The sequence below is a fragment of the Lycium barbarum genome, chromosome 3 (genome assembly GCF_019175385.1).
Source record: "Lycium barbarum isolate Lr01 chromosome 3, ASM1917538v2, whole genome shotgun sequence".
Taxonomy (NCBI): domain Eukaryota; kingdom Viridiplantae; phylum Streptophyta; class Magnoliopsida; order Solanales; family Solanaceae; genus Lycium; species Lycium barbarum.
The window spans coordinates 145,956,390-145,975,696 of record NC_083339.1 but is presented as its reverse complement, the minus strand read 5'-3'; the positions used below and the strand labels follow the sequence as shown (position 1 = coordinate 145,975,696).

Genomic DNA, 19,307 nt, shown 5'->3' with positions numbered 1-19,307 from the left:
AACTTTACCACATTTTCCTCATGGCTACCTAAACCGAGGGTTGTACCTATTGACTACCTAAACTATCCTGAATTTATACCACATAAGCACCTTTTGCCTACATGGCAGCTCGTGTGTGCTGCACGCAAAATGGGCGCGTGAAGGGTTGTGTTGTTGTTGATATGGCAACTCCAACGCACCCCTTCTTTTTAATAACCCCAAAATCTCTTCTTTTTCCTCCATTCTCAGTCGTTTCTCTCTCCCCTTTCTCCCCCGTTTCCCTCTCTTATTTCAGTTCATTTTTTTTCGTCCTTGTTTCTCGATTTGAAGTTGTTGCTGGCTGTATTGTCTCTTATTTCTGTCTTGGTTCTCTCTTCTTCATAGCAATGTCACAAAATTCAGGGATTGTAGATGAAAATGTTATTTGTAATTGTGGTAATTCTTGTAATGTAAGAACTTCAAGAACAGTTAACAACCCAGGTCGTAGATTCTTTGGTTGCAAGATGCCAAAAGTGAGTACCTATTTTAAAATTTTGATTTTTGGAAATTTCATTTTCGGCTATTTTTTCGGATTTTTTGTGTTCATAATTTTCTTTTACTTTTATGTAGGATAAGGGTGAAGCTTTTGAAGGAGAAGCTTAAAGAGGTTGAAGAAGAGAGGGATACATTGAAATATAAAATGAAGGAACTTGGAGGCAAGTATGATTCACTGAAACAAAAATTGAAGGACATTAAAGAAGAGAGGGACTGTGCAAAAGCCAAATTCAACAGGCTTGTCGTTGTTGTTCTATGTTTTTTACTTAAAAAAATTATCGTTGGGTAGTCTAATTGTTTCCTAATTACTGTTTGTAATGTTCCTACAAAGATTTTCTTCTGTGTTTGTAGTAATGTTTTGGTTATTAGATTTTGTAAATTACTTGGCTTGTGTTTGGCGTTGTGAATTAGTCGCAAATATGACATGAATATAAATCAGCAAAGAAACATAGCAATTGTTCATTAAAATGCTAGCATCATACATAGAAAAGAAAATAGAGACCTCGTCAACAACTATGACCTCTTCCTCTTCCTTCTTTTGAACATCGAATCCTATGCCCTCCCGGCACTTACACTCGTAGACCCAAATATAGAGTGTATCTCCCTCTGTCAATTGCTCGGATTCCAGAAAGTCTTTCCACCCGAGACAGAGGCGCGCGTGTTTTCCAATTTTGTAGGTCATAGTGTAACGTTTTTCTCCATAAGCAACAACGGCATGAGTTTTTGTGGTTGGTAGAACATAAAGAATATTAGTAGGAAGCACCTGCAAAAAAAAAAAAACATGAAAAATTACTAAACTATTGCAATAAAAATAGCAAATGAAACATGGATGCTAAATTAAACGTACAAAATCATCACTTTCTACGTATGACGGTGTTAATTTCTTATCGAAATATGCCAACATTTTTTAGGTTGAATGAACTTGTTTTAACAAGTGAATGGGATAATTTAAATGGGATGAAGTGAATGGGGATAAAGTTAGTGGGTTTTATAGATAGTTGAAATGGAAGATTAAGTGGATTAGATGAAGTTGGATGGGGTGAATTCAATGAAGTGAATTGAATTCACCCGATGTGGTGTTTGATTTATGGGCTAATCGGTTCTATTTGACTCCAACCGTCCCATTTATTTGGTTGTTGAGTATTTTGAGGAAATTTACTGTCTTCAAATGGCACAACTGCCACGGCTGCCTATATTCCAATGGCACCTATTCCAATCCTATTGATCTGCCCTGTGCATGTTTGACTCAGTGGCATAAATTGAAGAGTAGTATTGGCACAAATTTGATTAGCACTAATCGAAAAGTACCATTGCTAATGTCATTGGCACAACAATAATGCATAGTAATAAGTCTAGCTAGACAGCACTGCTGCAGTTTACATATACTAAAGACATTGTTTTAGAGACTTAAATGTGACAAATTTCCTACATTAACTACTTGTTGGAGCTTCCTTCTGCTGAAGATCTGGTTTCTTCTGATGCAGCCTTTTGGTTTCTCTTGTTGGCTCTCAATCGGGATAGTTGTGATGTGGTCATTGCATCTTTTCCTTGCCATTTCAGTCCACGAGCTTTATAACCAATATCAATATTTGTTGGTGAAGCACTCTTCAACTTTGTTGCACCATGTAGAACCCTCTCACTTGTTGTACCAGGCTTTAATTAAAATGTGAAACATTAGTAAATTGTGTTGAACAAAGATAAAGGCAAATCATAAAGTGAACTTACATTAAAGACTTGTGCTCCAGTAACAGGATTAGAGTATACACCAAAACCAGTTGTAGTCCTACTTGTATTTCCAGTAGCTGCAGCAAAACCAGCAGTAGTATATGCCCTTTTGTGGCCTGATAATAGTGGCAATTGACCTGAATAAGAGTCTTCTCTTGCACTCACAAATGGTACCCCTCTTGCATTTGTGAATTTTTTTCTGCCCCTTCCCCTGCCAGCTCCAACTTGAGCCCTCTTTTGTGGAGCTACTGGCACAGCCCTTGTGTCACCACAAATTGAGCTTGATTGTGAACTAGCAGTTGGATATGCAGGACTCTTCGTTCTAGACTATATTACACAATTAAAAATATAAATGATCCAAAGTGTATAAATTGTACAATTTAAATGAAGATGTAAATAACTTTTACAAGATATACTTACTGCTGGTGTTGGAGCAATAGTTTGGGCATCTCTTGGCACAGAACTTGTGTCACTACAAACAGAGTTGGATTGAGTTGGTGGAGTTGGTTGAGATTGACCACCTTGCCTTTCAGTTGAGGGTATTGGTTGAGAAGGACCACTCATTCCATGCTACCAAACAGAAACAATGGGATGAAAATTAGAGACTTCTATGTAACAAACTAAAGTTAAGCATATGACAAATTCAATTGTACTTACTCTTCTTCCAAAGGCAGTCTTGTTATGGCCAACTTGTTTGCACAATGAACAAGTCATCTTCACACCCTTCTTTGACAGCTTTCCATATTTCTTTGGCTCATCTTTATCCTTCATTCTTTTCTTCTTTGGTCTCCGAGGCATTTTTCTTGGCACTGGAGGCTCTATTGATGGGTTTGTAGTCTTAGACCACATCCTCATATTAGTAATAGGTTGGATGAAGTGGCTATAAGCCTTAAGAAATGTTTCCTTCCTATACATTACATGTGCATCAGGATCTTGATTCAAGTAATAATAAGCACAAACAGCATGAGGGCAAGGAACACCCCTTAACATCCACAGCCTACAGTCACAATATTTCTTATCCAAGTGGACAACAAATGTGAATCCACCATCTCTAATTTCAAAACCATGAACCCCATTCCATTGAACATGACACCTATTAGACAACTCCTTGTTCTCTTCCAATATTCTTCTTGCCATAGGGGCAATATCATCAATCCAAGTTTCAGCAAATTTGATCATGTCTACATACCTATTCATCATTTTATGCCTAATTTCCTCGGTCGAAAACCTAGGGCCCATGATCAAATACATTTCTTGAAAAGCAAGCAGTCGGTCAAATACTTTCAATTACATAACATGAATACTAAAGTTAGTAAAGAAGATAACAGCTTCTTTTATCTCTATCAGCATTTAAAATTCAACCCAAAGAGACTATTTAACTATATTGTTTCGCTTTTAAATATGTTATCCCTGCTTTCAAAGAAAAGTATTTTTGTTTTTTGTTTTTAAAGAAGTTATTTTCTTAGAGAAAATATTTTACAAACCATTTGGATCAATTAAATATAAGAATATTGAATGATATTTTCCTCCCTACCAAAAACACCGCAAGTAATCCTATTTAGTCAATGTCAATGTTTAGATGCCGTTGGTCCATAATTATGTAACTCGTCTAGCTCGGTCTGTTCAAATTTTAACAGTGACTGAGGATTGTATTCTTTTGAAGATTAAAACTGGTTCTAACCAAGATAATACCGTCCTAAAGATCAATTTAATTAAGTGTAATAAAAAGAACTTAATAGAATACTAAAGCATAATTATTAACTGGGAGTAGTTAAATAATGTACGAGTCTTAGGACACGAACCAAGTGGACAAAAGTTAAAAACTAGTGATTGATAAATGATTATGGTGAGGGTGGTGTTAAAAGGAAGAGACAAGTACCCAATTTAACAAGATTGAGGATCAAACATATGTGCAATTATGTACTAATTAATTTACCAGGCCTTGCACAGAGAAATAGACACATACTAAAAAGTACAAAAGTAAATAAATAAGGGACGGAAATTGATTAATTATGGCTTAAGTTTGATAGCGGTGTTTGATATTTCATTGGTCAAGGATATGAATACCGCGCTTATGGCATCTTCATCAAGTTCTCTTTTTTTAATATTCGAAGGAAAATAAATAAATTCTTGTGAGGAATTAGATAGATTGTCATTTTCAACAGGACTTTGATAATTCTTCGTCGTCCCTCTCCCTCAAAAGTTTAATCAATCTTTTAATTTGCCAGACTGCAATTCGTTTGGAGAATGACTTGTTGAATAAAAATTGAGTGAACTTAAGAGAATAATCTGATATTATATGCTCTTCTATGCTTATGTCTCTTTGTCCCTTTGCCTAAATTCTTTCCCCTAATCTACTACATCTTTAACGGCTACAATACCGTATGCCTTTTATCCTTGACCTTTTCTTTTTGATAAACTAGCACGTCAACATTATTGTTATTACTTTTTTTTTTAATGACATTAAAAATTTCCCTTTTCAAGTTAAAAACTAACAGTATAAAACAAAAAAGTCCAAAATTTTCATGTATTATTCAAATTTGCTCAATTTTGTCCTCTATTATACTTTTGATCTATTCACTTTGGCGTTAACAAATTGCCCTTGTCATTAATTTAGCTCCAGCACGAAATGAGTGGACTCATTTTGTCCAAATTCTTGAGGAAAAAAAAACAGTTTAAATTTTAACTATAGTTTGAAATGGCCTTCAAATTGGAGATCCATCAGGGGCCATGGGTAAAAACAAGATTTTTTTTTCTCACAGCAGGATAATAAAGTAAAAGATTAACATAGGGCAAAGTTACTCCATTTCGAGTTGTACACACATTTGATCCTTTTCCCTAACATGAAAACGACCGTGATGATACTTTTTAACTTAGAGGTACTTATCTCTACTAATCGGATAATTTGAAGCGCGTTCAAACCATAATTACAAAGTGGAACAAACTGGAATATTAATGTATGGTAGCATTATTGGCATGTAATATATTAAAGTAATGACAGGACAAAAAGGGGGAAATGCACGAATTAGGAGGAAGCATGTATAATCCTAATAACTAAATTAGAGAATGTCAACTTCAATCAAATAGAAATTTACAAGAAAACAAAAGCTGTAAGCAAATACGTGGATAAAAATAGCAAAGGCCAAGGGTGCATAATTATTGCCCACTTAAGACCTTTTCATTATCCCATCAAGTTATTGAAATTTTGAACACATCACTCTTTGTTTAATACAAAACCCATAAGCATAAGTTTTATTAAAAAGTTCTCCATAAGTGGCTAAATTAAAATAAAAGTTGTCATCCATTTTAGTCTAACCTATGGACCACGGTGCCCAAAGGAAAAAAACAGGAAAATGACTTGCAATTTGAACTGCGAAAATGAAATTTGAGCTATGTTTTTTTGAGTCCGGAGCCAAAATGGCATGCTTTTGGAGCTAATACCCCAAAATAGGATGTCTTTTTTTTTTTTATACCAAAATGGGTATTTCGTTGGATAACCAACGAAATACCCGCAAGTAGCACTGTTCCGGTCCGGTATTTGTTGCATTTCGCTACACTTGTAGCGAAATGTAACAAATATATATATATTTTTTTTTGCATTTCGTTGGTATATGAATATTTTTTTTGGTATTTCGTTTATCAAAAAACGAAATATGATTTTTTTTTGTATTTCGTTTATTAAAAAACGAAATATGATTTTTTTTTTGTATTTCGTTTATTAAAAAACGAAATATGATTTTTTTTATTTCGTTTATATAAAAACGAAATAGCAAAATATAATTATTATTTTTTTTGCATTTCGTTGGTATATGAACGAAATAGGATAATTTTTTTTTTTTTTGCATTTCGTTTATATTCCAACGAAATAGGAAATTATAATTTTTTTTCTGTTTATATAAAAACGAAATAGGAATATATATATATATATATATATATATATATATATATATATTTCTTTTTTTTTATTTTTTGTATTTCATTTATATACCAATGAAATAGGATAATTTTTTTTTTTTGTATTTCATTTATATAAAAACGAAATAGGAGAATAATTTTTTTTGTTTGTTTATATACCAACGAAATGTTTTGTTCCATTTCGCAGGTATATAACGAAAAACCCTTTTTTTATCGTTTTTCTGCTCTCCATATCGCTATGGTTTTAATTTTATTTTTTTGTTCATTTCTGTTGGTTCAAAAAAAAATTATCCTATTTCGTTCATATACCAACGAAATGCAAAAAAACAAATATATATATTTTCCTATTTCGTTTTTATATAAACGAAATAAAAAAAATTCATATTTCGTTTTTTAATAAACGAAATACAAAAAAAAAATTCATATTTCGTTTTTTAATAAACGAAATACAAAAAAAAAAATTCATATTTCGTTTTTTAATAAACGAAATACAAAAAAAAAATTCATATTTCGTTTTTTAATAAACGAAATACAAAAAAAAAAATTCATATTTCGTTTTTTAATAAACGAAATACAAAAAAAAATAAAAAAAATCATATTTCGTTTTTTAATAAACGAAATACAAAAAAAAAAAAAATCATATTTCGTTTTTTAAAAAACGAAATACAAAAAAAAAAAAATTGTTACATTTCGCTACAAGTGTAGCGAAATGCAACAAATACCGGACCGGAACAGTGCTACTTGCGAGTATTTCGTTGGTTATCCAACGAAATACCCATTTTGGTATAAAAAAAAAAGACATCCTATTTTGGGGTATTAGCTCCAAAAACATGCCATTTTGGCTCCGGACTCATGTTTTTTTTACCTCAAATATAATTGTCCTTCTAAGATCCCAAAATTTCTCTACTTAATTGAGGCAAGTCCTAGGATTTAATCTTCTTGTTTCTTTCATGATCTTATTGTTTGGTGGCCCTATCCACTTTTTTCATGTGATATTAGCTTGCATGCATATCATCTATTTATCGAATAAATAGTCCTTTCAAAAGAGCTAGTCCGGATAATTTTACCCGAGTAAACTTAGACGAGGAAGAAATAACACAGTATCTTGTCTTTTGGTGAAATTTGCTGTCCTATCCAATGTAGTTTCTAGTTTTATTATTATAGCTGTCAAAGATAAAGGTTGAATTCGAGTTAGGATGTTAAACAAAACATACATTAGAAATGGAGGCCTGATTAGGCAAAACAAGAAAGAAAAAATGATGAATGAATTAACCATTTTAAATCAGTGAAGGCTAAATATATCATAGTCCTTAACTATTCACAAATTGCACTTTGGTTGGAGGAAAAAAGGGTTTGCACTTTGTATAAATGTGTACTTTATTCAAATTTTCAACTAGATATATAATTAGAGCATAATATATGGAGTAGTAGGTGTTTACTCGAGTCCGGAACCAAAATGCCCCAAAAAAATCATTTTGAACCAAAATATTTCAACAAAAAAAAATGTTACAAAAGTATCTTTAGCGCAATAAAATATTGCGCTATAGCACTTCACGGAGACGGAGCTGTTAAGTGTTATAGCGCAGTATTTTACTGCGCTATATAAATCTTTCTCTCACCTATAACGCAGTAAAATACTGCACTATAGGACTCAGCCATAAAACCCATCGGGTTCCACCACTGGTCCCTTCAGTGGTAAAAAAAAAAAAAATTGAAACTCCATTGGAGGGGAAACCGAGGTGGTCCCCACATCCAAAAACGTCATTTTCTATTAAATTTCGTCCGAAAAGTTTAGATTCTCGGTATATTCAGGTCAAGGAGCAAGATTCTAAGTTCGAATTTTGGAAAAAGTGGCGTACAACTCGATTAAAATAACTCTACAAAAAATCTTCAATTAAGGTTTTCTACTATGAACTTTTGTTATTATTTTGTTATATACATTATATTCTAAGCATGCTTAACATTTAATCCTTGCTATTTTCCAAAAAAAAAAAAACAATTTTTTTTTTTTGCTCTTGTTCGGACCGGGCAGTGGCTTTTACCACTATTCTGATTTTTTTTTTTTTGTTTAATTCATTATTTGTTAAATGTTTATGAATTGTTAATTTGTTAAATGTTTATGAATTGTTAATTTGTTATATGTTTATGAGTTGTTAATTTTTTAATTATTTATGAATTGTTAATGAATTATTATTTTGTTAATTGATTATTTGTTAAATATTGATTATGAATTTATTAGTTGTTAAATATTGTTTATGAATTGAAAGAAGTTGATTGGTAATGAATCATTATGTTGTTAACACTTTGTTTGGATGATTGTTATGTATTGTTTTGACATTTATCGTATTGTGTTGTATTGTATGGGACCAAATCAGTGGTTACATAAAATAGGACCTTTCGTCGTTACATAACAATAAAATTAAAGTAACAATCAAAGCAAACATTGTATCTAAACTAACAACATAATATAATACAATAGGTAACAACCATCCAAACAAGTTGTAAATGATTATGAAATGTTAATCTATATAATTTTAAAAGCGTGAATATAGATGTTAAATAAAAAAAGATTATCTTAAAAAGAATAGTTAAAGTTCTTCTTTTCATAAATACATAAGCTAACGAAAAAAATGTAAAGTTTGTAGGAAAATATGTGGTCAACGAATATACTCTTTTAGTTTAATTTTATCGTAGTTGTGTTGGCTATTTGGTCAACTAAAAATATATCACATATTCAAAATAGAGTTCCAAACAAATATTAATGCTGAATTTCGATTCCCAAACTAATTAACTTAACAAGTCTTTGCCATCACATAATTCAAAAGTAATTAACTTAAAAATCTTTGCCATCACATATGTGTCCTTACTATCACATATTAAATTTACTGCATATCCCATCTTAATTATTCACAAGATATAATACTACATAATTCACATATTCCCTACAAATTATTAATTAGTTAATATAATTTATCTTTCATTTTAAGAATAATGACTAATTTAGTTTGTACAGACCGAACTCTTTCATGGATCCGAATGTTCCCCTAGGCCCGATGTTCCCCCGGCGCCCGATGCTCACCCGGGGCCCGCTGTTCATCCAGGGCCCGCTGATAGATCAGTATTGTCTTTGCAAGACAATCATATGTCAGAGTTATTATGGGCCGGTACTATAGGAATATCTACTAGGCTCCGTCCCCGTAGGCTGCAGAGAGCGTGGGCTCTTTTACGCGAGCACCCCCCCACACCCTCGGTAGATGGAGAGCCACTACACACTCGGTAGTTTTTTACTTAAAACTAATTTTATTCAATATAAGGTAAATATTTATTTAATTTTTATAACCTTTACTTGGACTTCGAACAGCATCTCGTCCAGGAGACTACCTCATATTCACCACCGCACCCATCTCAGGAGCCTACTCAGGCACCCGTTGACACACAGGTTTGATTAAATAAATAACGTTAATGTATTCAATATAATTAAGAAATGGTACTAATTATTATATATTTTTTAGGTTCATCCTTCGGCGCCCGCGGTGGCAACTCCTGACGAGGAAGAGATCGAGTTTCCAGACCTAGCTCAGCCTAAGGTTCTGAGTGTGCCAGCGGGACTAGATCCCAAGAAGAAACACGTTCTAGTTAAAGGCGCAAGGGCTAGGGGAAGAGGAGATGATCATGACTTGGAGCGCCCGATTATTAAGAGGAAAAGGGCGATAAAGACGATAGCGAGGGCGGTGGGGATGGTATGAGCCTTAGGCCTAGGGATAGTCTCTGGCATACTACATGTGGGACCCATCCTCGATAGTGTATATACATTAGTGTTGTACAATTTATCGTAAATATTATATATTTTTTGCATATTTATAAATATTATCTTAGTCTTTATTATTGTTTATAGTTTCACATCCTAAATTGATAATAAAAAAAAACGTAACACATTCGAAATAAAGTTAAGCATTAATTTAAAAATAAGACGAAACCCTAAAAGATAAATAACTTAAAGCTAATGACTACAAGTCTTCAAACAAAAAAGGACTTCGAGCACTTTTCAACCACCAAAACGACAATCCAAAGTATTGCGTATTCTTGATGTGTTGAGCCTATTTTATTAATTGTACAAATATAACTAGAGTTCTATATAAAATATTGAAGTTCCGGAATCTCAAAGCATGATTAATATACGGCTAAACTACGTAAAAAGGAGTGAAAATGTAATGTTTTGAAAAATGGCGGAGTCCTATAGCGCAGTATTTTACTGCGTTATAGGTGAGAGAAGGATTTCTATAGCGCAATAAAATACTGCGCTATAGCACTTAACAGCCCCGCCTCCGTGAAGTATTATAGCACAGTATTTTACTACGCTAAAGGTAAGTTTGTAACATTTTTTTTTTTGTTAGAATATTTTGATTCAAAATTATTTTTTTGGGGACATTTTGGTTCCGAACTCGTGGTTACTCACACTCGCTGTTGTCAATACATTCAGTCATAGCTCATAATCATCATATATTGATTTACACAGCCCTAGGTTAATGGCGAGCTAATTATCTTTTTGTAACTTTACCACTGCCAAATTTAGGTAATTTATGTCAAATCGTCGAAATCAAAGCAAAAAGCCAGAAATTTACAGCTTCATATGTTGCACACGGCACAAAACCTACACTACTCTTGGAAAAAGGAATTTTTATCCAGAACACTTGTAATTAAGCTTAATCAAGTAGGTACTAGTAAATTATAGTATATATTAAACATATTTCTTCTATATTCAAAAATCAAAATGTATAAGGAAAAAGTAAAATCTGTTTATGGACAGCTAAACCGATACTTTTACTATATTTACTCAAACAGTAACTAACTACTATTCCGTAGGTATTCAACAAAAGATCCAGAAGAAAAAGACAAAAAGAAACAGAGCAAAAGCCCACAGTTCTGAGTTCCAAAAAGCTCCATTATCACTGATCAGCTTTAACAAGCCCATTTCAGAGTCTCAAAGCTGCAAGAAATTAAACTCTCCCCAGCTACACTCTGCTCCAGAAAATAACCACAAAAATCTGTACTACTATCACATTTTGATGCCCACCATGGCGAGTACAATAACCCTTCAACCGAGTCACTCAGTCTCAAATCAGTTTTTGGATCATCACTGCTGTCTAAATCAGGCAGCTCAATAATCTCGCCAAGCTCTTCAGGAGATCCTGCTGATGATGTTATTGTAGTTGCAGATACTGTTGGTGAAGACGAAGAAAATGAAGATGAAACTGAACAAGATGGGACACGCATTGAAGCTGCTTTAGCAGCAGCAGCTTGAACATCTCTCGGTGAAGTTGACACTGGACGTGGCAGCAAGTTAACAAGATGAGGAAAATTAAGTATAGCGGAATTTCCTTTTATAGTAAGTGCTGCCACGTCATGTGCTCTAGCTGCCATTTCTGCTGTAGGGTAAGTTCCAAGCCAAATACGTGATTTCTTCTTCGGTTCGCGAATTTCAGATACGAATTTACCCCAACTTCTCATCCTCACTCCTCTGTAAAGTTGGTGTTTACTCTCAGTATTTGTTCTCTGTTTCTTTGTTCGCTTTGCTGGCTGTTTCTTCTCTTGTGGTAATGATTTGGACGAGTTGAAAACAGATATGTGCATGGAATCAGTGGACAATGAAGAAGAAGAAGAAGTTGTTGAGGAATTAGTATTAGAGCTCCCTGTTTCTGAACAGGGTATTTCAACTTTCGCCATTAATGTACAGTGGCAGTGTTCCCGTGATGACTGAATAAGTAGGTTAATGCAATGAATAGAAAGAGAGAGAGAGAGAGAGAGTGTTTTTTTCTTTTCTTTTCTTTTTTTCTGTTTGGGTGGGGAAGAGTTCTTATATTATATATTGAATGACAAAGCAGAGTACATATTACTATGTGTGAGAGAGATGAAACAGAGCGTGTTGAGTATCAAAGTTGCTAGAAAAAGAAGAACAATGAAAGTGAAAGATGAAAGAAAGGACAAAATTTTGGAAGTGCCCGTTGGGTTATTGAAAGAAGTGGGAGCGGGCGTTTTTATAGCGAAAAGAGACGAATTCACTTCAGGACTGATGTCATATGTAATAGTCCTATACCTACGTACCAATACACAATACAAAACTATACAAATCACCGTAATTGATAGGACGAATATGGTTCATTAGATTTTAATTAAAAAATTTGGGTTTGATCCGTGAAAATGAAGAAATTTCTGATTAAAAGATGATTTTTCATTAATGAGCATACACATGCGAATAGGGCGGAGCTATAATCGTAGCTAGTTCGACGGAATCATTAATTTTGGTTTAAATATATATTTGTGTTAAGAAATCCATTTAATTAATATATATATATATATATATATATATATATATATATATATATATATATATATATATATATCAAAATAACGCAATTAAAAAAAAAAAGTTACCAAAGTAACCTTTGCTCACTAAATTAGTGCGCAATATGACTAAATTACAAATTTACAGTTAGGTCTGCGCAATAGGGGTTATATTTTTTTTGTACAATTTTGAAGTTCTCAAATTCACGTTTTTTTCATACTTTGACTAAAGATTAGTCATATTTTAAAACACCAGAATATCAATATTTTATATAGAACCTGATAACTTTTTCTGCGAACAATAATGTAGGCTCAATGCATCAAGTATACGTAAACATTTGGATCGTCGTTTTAGGGGTTGTAAAGTGCCTCGAAGTAAGTTTTGTTTGTTTGAAAACTTATTATCTTTAGGTTTAAGTGTTTTATTTTATAGCGCAGTAATTTATTGACGTCACTAAAAAAAAAACTATGTGAATAACGCAGTATATTAATGCGTTATGCAAGTCCTATAAAAAAAAATCCAATAGACTTAAGTAGTTATATAAATTGATAAGTTAAAATTATCAAATAATGAGTATAGGGAGAAAAGGTAGTTGTAAATTGGTGAAATTTTAAACGGTCATAACTTTGCGCTCGGACCAAAGTAGTTGATGCATGCCAGCCTATGTTCGCAGAAAAAGATATCAGGTTCTATATAAAAAATTAATTTTCCAGCATTTTGAAACATGACTAATCTTTGGTCAAAGTATGAAAAAAACGTGAATTTGAGAACTTTAAAATATTGTACAAAAAAATATAACCCCTATTGCGCACTAATTTAGTGCGCAAAGGTTACTTTGGTAACTCTTTTTTTTAATTGCGTTATTTTAATCCCTACAATCACTTTTTGAGTCATTTAAGTTACGGACTCATATAATCGCAGGACATAGGCTGGCATGCCCCAAAAGCTTAGAAAGACATTTATCTTTTGTCATTTTTCTACCTTTTTCCCTCAATTAAAATAAAAAATAAAAAAAATTCATCCTTTCATAAAGAATGAACGTTGCCTCTAACTTATAAAATGGAAGGGTCACCACTTTTTAAATAATTGTGATGTTTAAAGTTTAAAACCTCCACTCACCGTTACGACGACTTTTGTTTTATTATCCCAAATGGTACATTTTTTACTCCTCTTCGTCTGGAGCTTATTTACCACATGAAATCTTCCCTGCCAAGGGTGTTAACTTGCTGTATCTGAAGTGCATCGTAAAATTCTCTCCAGATTCAAAGTTTTAGCTGTACAATTGTCATTCTTTGTATATTACTTTATTCTGAAATTATTCACGAGATACTGAATTTTTTCCCACAGATTTAAGTACTTTTATCTTTGAGTATTTTGAAATAATTTAAAGTGTTCAAATTCAGATTTTGGGTACCCGAGGTTAATGTACAAAGATCCTTTCTACTTTTGGTCTGAGTTCAATGGCTAGACATTCATTTTTATGTTGTAGGCTTTATCAAAAACATTATCTAGAATTATGTTTATCAACGAGTAACTTTCTCTTGCAAACAGAAACGGTAAAATTCTCTCTAAAGTTATAGTTTTAGTTGTACAATTTTCATTCTTTGTTTTTGTATATTACTTGATTCTGAAACTATTCATGTGATACTTAATTTTTTTTTTCACAGAGTTGAGTACTTTTGTCTTTGAATATTTTGAAATAATTTAGAGCGTTCAACTTCAGATTTTGGGTAACTAAGGTAAATGCACAAAGATCCTTTCTACTTTAATGTTAGTTTAATATTTTGACGTTCATTTTCATATTGTAGGCTTTATCGAAAAGGTTATCTAAAAATCAGTTTATCAACGAGTAACTTACTCTTGCAAACAAAAAAGTATTTCGTGAAGGTTGTAGACACCGGAGAGGCCGGAGGCTTTTACAACCTAGGTCCATGCACCTTAAAAGTTGTGTTAAAAAATACAAGCATTCAATTAGCCATTTAAAAGGTAATTAACGAGACATTAATCTATATATGCAGTGACAATTTGTAGATGTTTCTAAGTTGACATGTAATGTGATAATCTAAGAAAATAACATGTTACAATAGCCTATGATATGTATAGAGCAAATTTTATTTACACTATATAATTGTATAACTTAAATTTGATTTTAAAAATGCAGAAAACATCACTTAATTTTGAAAAGTTCTACCATCTCTGCAATTAATGAAGAGCGTGATGATCAAATATCAGACAATAATTATTATTATTTACTTTTAGAATTTAATTGATATTTTTTTTGTTGATGTGCCTAATTTAAGTTTATTATTAACTGACATTTTATATAGTTTTTAAATTTTATGTGGATACTTACTAAATATTTTTTCGTTAACTTCTATTATTATATCTAACGTTATAATCACATGCTTTTATACAAACATGCTTAAAATAAATTTACAACCGGTAATACTTAAAGTTTTCCTTTGTAATAAGCAATTTTGATTTTTTTTATTGTTAATAGTTCTTGGAATTTCTTAATAAATAAAACTTAAATATACTTATTGGTAATATATAATAAAATATACATTATCAATGGTATGCAAATAATATGAATTACTACAAAAAAAATATGAAGTTATCGAATCAAATGAGCAAATGCTTACTTGGTTTGTCTTATTGCTGAGGAGTTATTTGATTACAGAAAGTTTTGGCGAGATTGGTTGGTCCCCACATAATTAGAGATAAATTTGAGTGTAGAAGTTCACTTTTTCCTTGATATTATTCCAATATTCAAACAGTTTCGAAGAATTTTCAGTTTCAAAATCACATATTCTTTTTGTTGACTATATTCATGTCTTAGAAAGTGTTTGTATTAGAGATGTGAGCTTTAGTAATGTCATTCATTCCTCAGAATAATCAATTTTTTCTAAATTTATGTATTAAAAATTTAGCCCTTGCAAAATGATAAACTCCATTCCTAAACGCTAAATTCTTAAGATGGTAATTTTTACTCATGTCCTCGCAGTTCTCCTATCTCTTTTCTAATAGAATAATAATAAAGTTGAAGCTTGTTTTTTCTAAATTAATGATAGAGATTTATTTTGGCAGAGTAAATCACGGTTGTTTACTATAATGCAATTTGTTTTTTTTTTTTTCCTTAGTACTCTGCCTTGTATTTTTCTTTAATTATCTTTTCCTTTTTGCATTTTGTTATTAGCGCAGATAATCGAATAATGTCACGAATCAAATAATGACTTTGAAGGGTGAAGATTACTGGAAGAAGATTGTGCCTAACAATTTCCGATCAAGAAAATCATTGACTTAATTTTAGTCAAAATTCTTTTTGTATGTATCATTTATTAATGGTACCGAATTATTTAAACTTACCATTAATCTTAATCGGTGATGAGTTTAGATAACTTTCACATCATGAAATTCTTGAACATGAGTAGTGTACCCACAAAATTAACAATTCTACACTTTTCGTGTACAAAAAGATGGAAAAAGTGACGATTAATTATTTCATGAAAGATAAATCAATATCGAGAAGATGATTACATCAATTAACAAATATTACGCATCGAAAAATATGTGTAAAAGACAAAATTGATCGAACATCAAGACTTTTTAATCATTATTTACGGTTCTTAAGATATGTAACAATGCCAAATCATCTAAATTTTGGACATGTTCTTAATATCTTTAGTTTTACAAAATTTACCTTAAGCTTAATGAGGTTATTTATGACGCGCGAAGCGCGGGTAACTTACCTAATTATAAATAATTAACCCAGAATTCATTAAAAAAAAAGTGTGATCTCAATCCATAAATTAAAAATTCTGGCTTGGCCTTTCCATGCGAATTTAAATTTGTCGGGTCAATAAGTTTTGGATATTAGATGACAATAAAAGAAACTATACAAATCAACTACTGGGCGTATTTAGATTAATCTTGATAGTTTTGATTCCAATATCATATGAAGTTCCTAAAAAACTTCTCAAATCAACGGCTGCGTATGGTTATTGAATTTTATCCATTTTAAAAGTAAAATTACTAAATTTTAGGTAAGTTTAATTGCTTTAATGTGACAAAATAATTTATGACCCAATTTATGGCCTTACTATTATGTAATTAAAGATATTTAAATCAGTGCTCATTCCAACTATATAGGACGACTCAATAGAAGTTGTGGCTTAACTAAATCATATTTATTAATCCCTTTTAACTTATTTCATAAAGTTCATATACTAGTGAGACACAAAGGAACTTGTTTCTAGTCAAATGAGACAAAATAATACCCAATTCAAATAAAGACAAGTTAAAATTAAAACAGTCATTAAAAATATATATACACATAATATAATAAAGACTGAAATGAGAATTGAAAAGGGAAGTAAATGTATTAATCAATGCAAGAAAAAAAGATTACCATAATTTACGGACTTTCATGCACAACCTCAACTAAATTAGAGAAAGGCACAAAATTTGAACCTTTAATTAATGAATAATATATAAATCATATATCATACATAACAGAAGTACGTTTTGGGACGACCTATCGATTGAGACTTTAAGAGTCGATTGCTCTATCACTAATATATTGAAGAAAAATAAAAGATTCAATTTCATAGAACGTTCCTTCTCAACCTATAATTAATATGAACTCGAAGCTTCCTTAGTAATTTTCAGAACATTTTTGTGATGGCTCCCTTGTCTATCTCATTTCAGAGGAAATCGGGCCTGAGACAGTGGCTTTATTGGCCATGCCCTTGAGCAGAGGGCAGGTGATCAAAAGGGGACCCTAAAAAAGAATGGGTCTGCAGCGAGCCCGAAACATTTTTAACCCAAAAAATAACTTTTGGAACCAAACTAGCCCTTTAAAAAAAAAAAATTAAACTAGGTTTCACGCACAGAATCTGTGCGTGAAAAGACTAAACTGTAACTTTTTAAGTTTGGCCTCTGTGCATGAAAGAGGGTACCTCTTTTTTTCTTTTTTTCTTTTTTTAAGCTATCAAAATCACATTTTTTCCATACTTTGGGCAAAGACTAGTCATGTTTCAAAACCCCGAAATATCAATATTTTATATAGAACTTAATATTTTTTTTGCGTACAATAACGTCGGCTCATTACATCAAGTATACCTAAACGTTTGGATCGTCGTTTTAGGGGTTGTAAAGTAACCCGAAGTAAGTTTTGTTTGCTTGAAAACTTATCATCTTTGTTCTTTGGAAATCAAACTCAAAATTAAGTTTTTCTCCGTACTTTGACCGAAGATTAGTCACATTTCAAAACACCGATATATAAATATTTTATATAGAACTTCATATTTTTTTTTAGCGTAAAATAATGTCGGCTCATTACATCAAATATACATATATGTTTGGATCGTCGTTTTAGGGGTTATAAAGTGCCTCGAAGTAAGTTTGGAAACTTATTATCTTTAAGTTTTTTTCGTACTTTGACCGAAGATTAGTAATATTTTTTTTAGCGTACAATAATATCGGCTCATTACATCAAGTATACATATGCCTCTTCACTTACTTAAATAAAAAATAAAGACGGGAGCATAGGTAGAAAATTAGTTGTAAATTATTGAAACTTTAAATGTTCATAACTTTGTGCTCGGACGTCCGATTTACGCGATTTTTTTTTTGATTTTGAGTATTTTTTCGAGATCTAGCCGATTTTCCAAAAAACGCCCGTTATCCCAAATTTGTGCAAAAATTTCATTCTTCTTTAGTAAAAATCTAATGATAAAAAATCTATTTCGAGATGCTAATTCCGTGGTAATGATGTTTTGAATGTCAATTTCGAGATTCGAAATTCAATTTACGAAAACGAGTTAGATAACATTAGTGAACATTTATAAAAAATAAAAAGTATCTACTTTGTTGCTTTCACCAATTTAGCTTGGTGGTTTAGTCTCTCTTTTTGACTTACTTCTTTTTTATGCCAACAGCATGAGATCAAACCTTGGTGGGAGCATTGAATGAAATATATTATACCTTAATTGAACCTCTCGTATTTGATGAATTATTTTTTAATATAATATTTTTATTTCAAAACACTTAAATTAAAACCCTATAAAATATAGCACTTAGATCTAAAAATGACAAGTTTCCAAGCAAACAAAACTTACTTCGGGGCACTTTACAACCCCTAAAACGACAATCTAAACGTTTAGATATACTTGATGTAATGAGCCGACGTTATTGTACGCTAAAAAAATGAAGTTCTATATAAAATATTGATATTTCGGGGTTTTGAAACATTACTAATCTTTGCACAAAGTATGAAAAAAAAGTAATTTTGATAGCTTAAAAAAAAAAAAAAAAAAAAAAAAGAGGTACCATCTTTCACGCACAGAATCTGTGTGTGAAAGGCCAAACTTAAAAAGTTACAGTTTGGTCCTAATTTGATTTTTTTTTTAAAAGAGTTAATTTGATTTCAAAAATTATTTTTTGGATTAAAAAAAGCTTCGGTCGGTCTGCAGCTATTGGTACAAAAAGTTCCCCACAATTACGTGTACCAAAAGCCAAAAGAAAATGTCCCACTACGAAAAGTTTTTGTTCTTTCAAGCAATACGTTAGAAGTTTACTGTAGTTTCTTTTGGTAGAAAAACATCATCTTCATACACGTGTATCTTTCATTCATATGTCGGTTGGGAGTTGTACAGTGTTCTTATAAATTTGTCCGTTACCATACGTGTTCAAACTTGAAAGTTCAAAAAAGTCTTGACCCTATCTACAATCTCCATATTTCTAGCTCGTGATATTTTTTTACTCCTGGGACAGAGTCTCAGACCAGCCTTTTGACCATTTTCTGTAAAAA

The 19,307-nt window shown here is 31.7% G+C and overlaps 1 protein-coding gene across 1 annotated transcript; it reads right to left on the bottom strand.

The window, feature by feature from the left end:
* Nucleotides 1-10,929: 10,929 nt before the first annotated feature.
* LOC132634365 (ethylene-responsive transcription factor TINY-like) lies at nt 10,930-12,156 on the bottom strand. Its single transcript, XM_060350624.1, has one exon. The coding sequence runs from the start codon at nt 11,875-11,877 to the stop codon at nt 11,113-11,115; it is 765 nt and encodes a 254-aa protein (XP_060206607.1). The 5' UTR covers nt 11,878-12,156; the 3' UTR covers nt 10,930-11,112.
* Between the last annotated feature and the right edge of the window lie 7,151 nt (nt 12,157-19,307).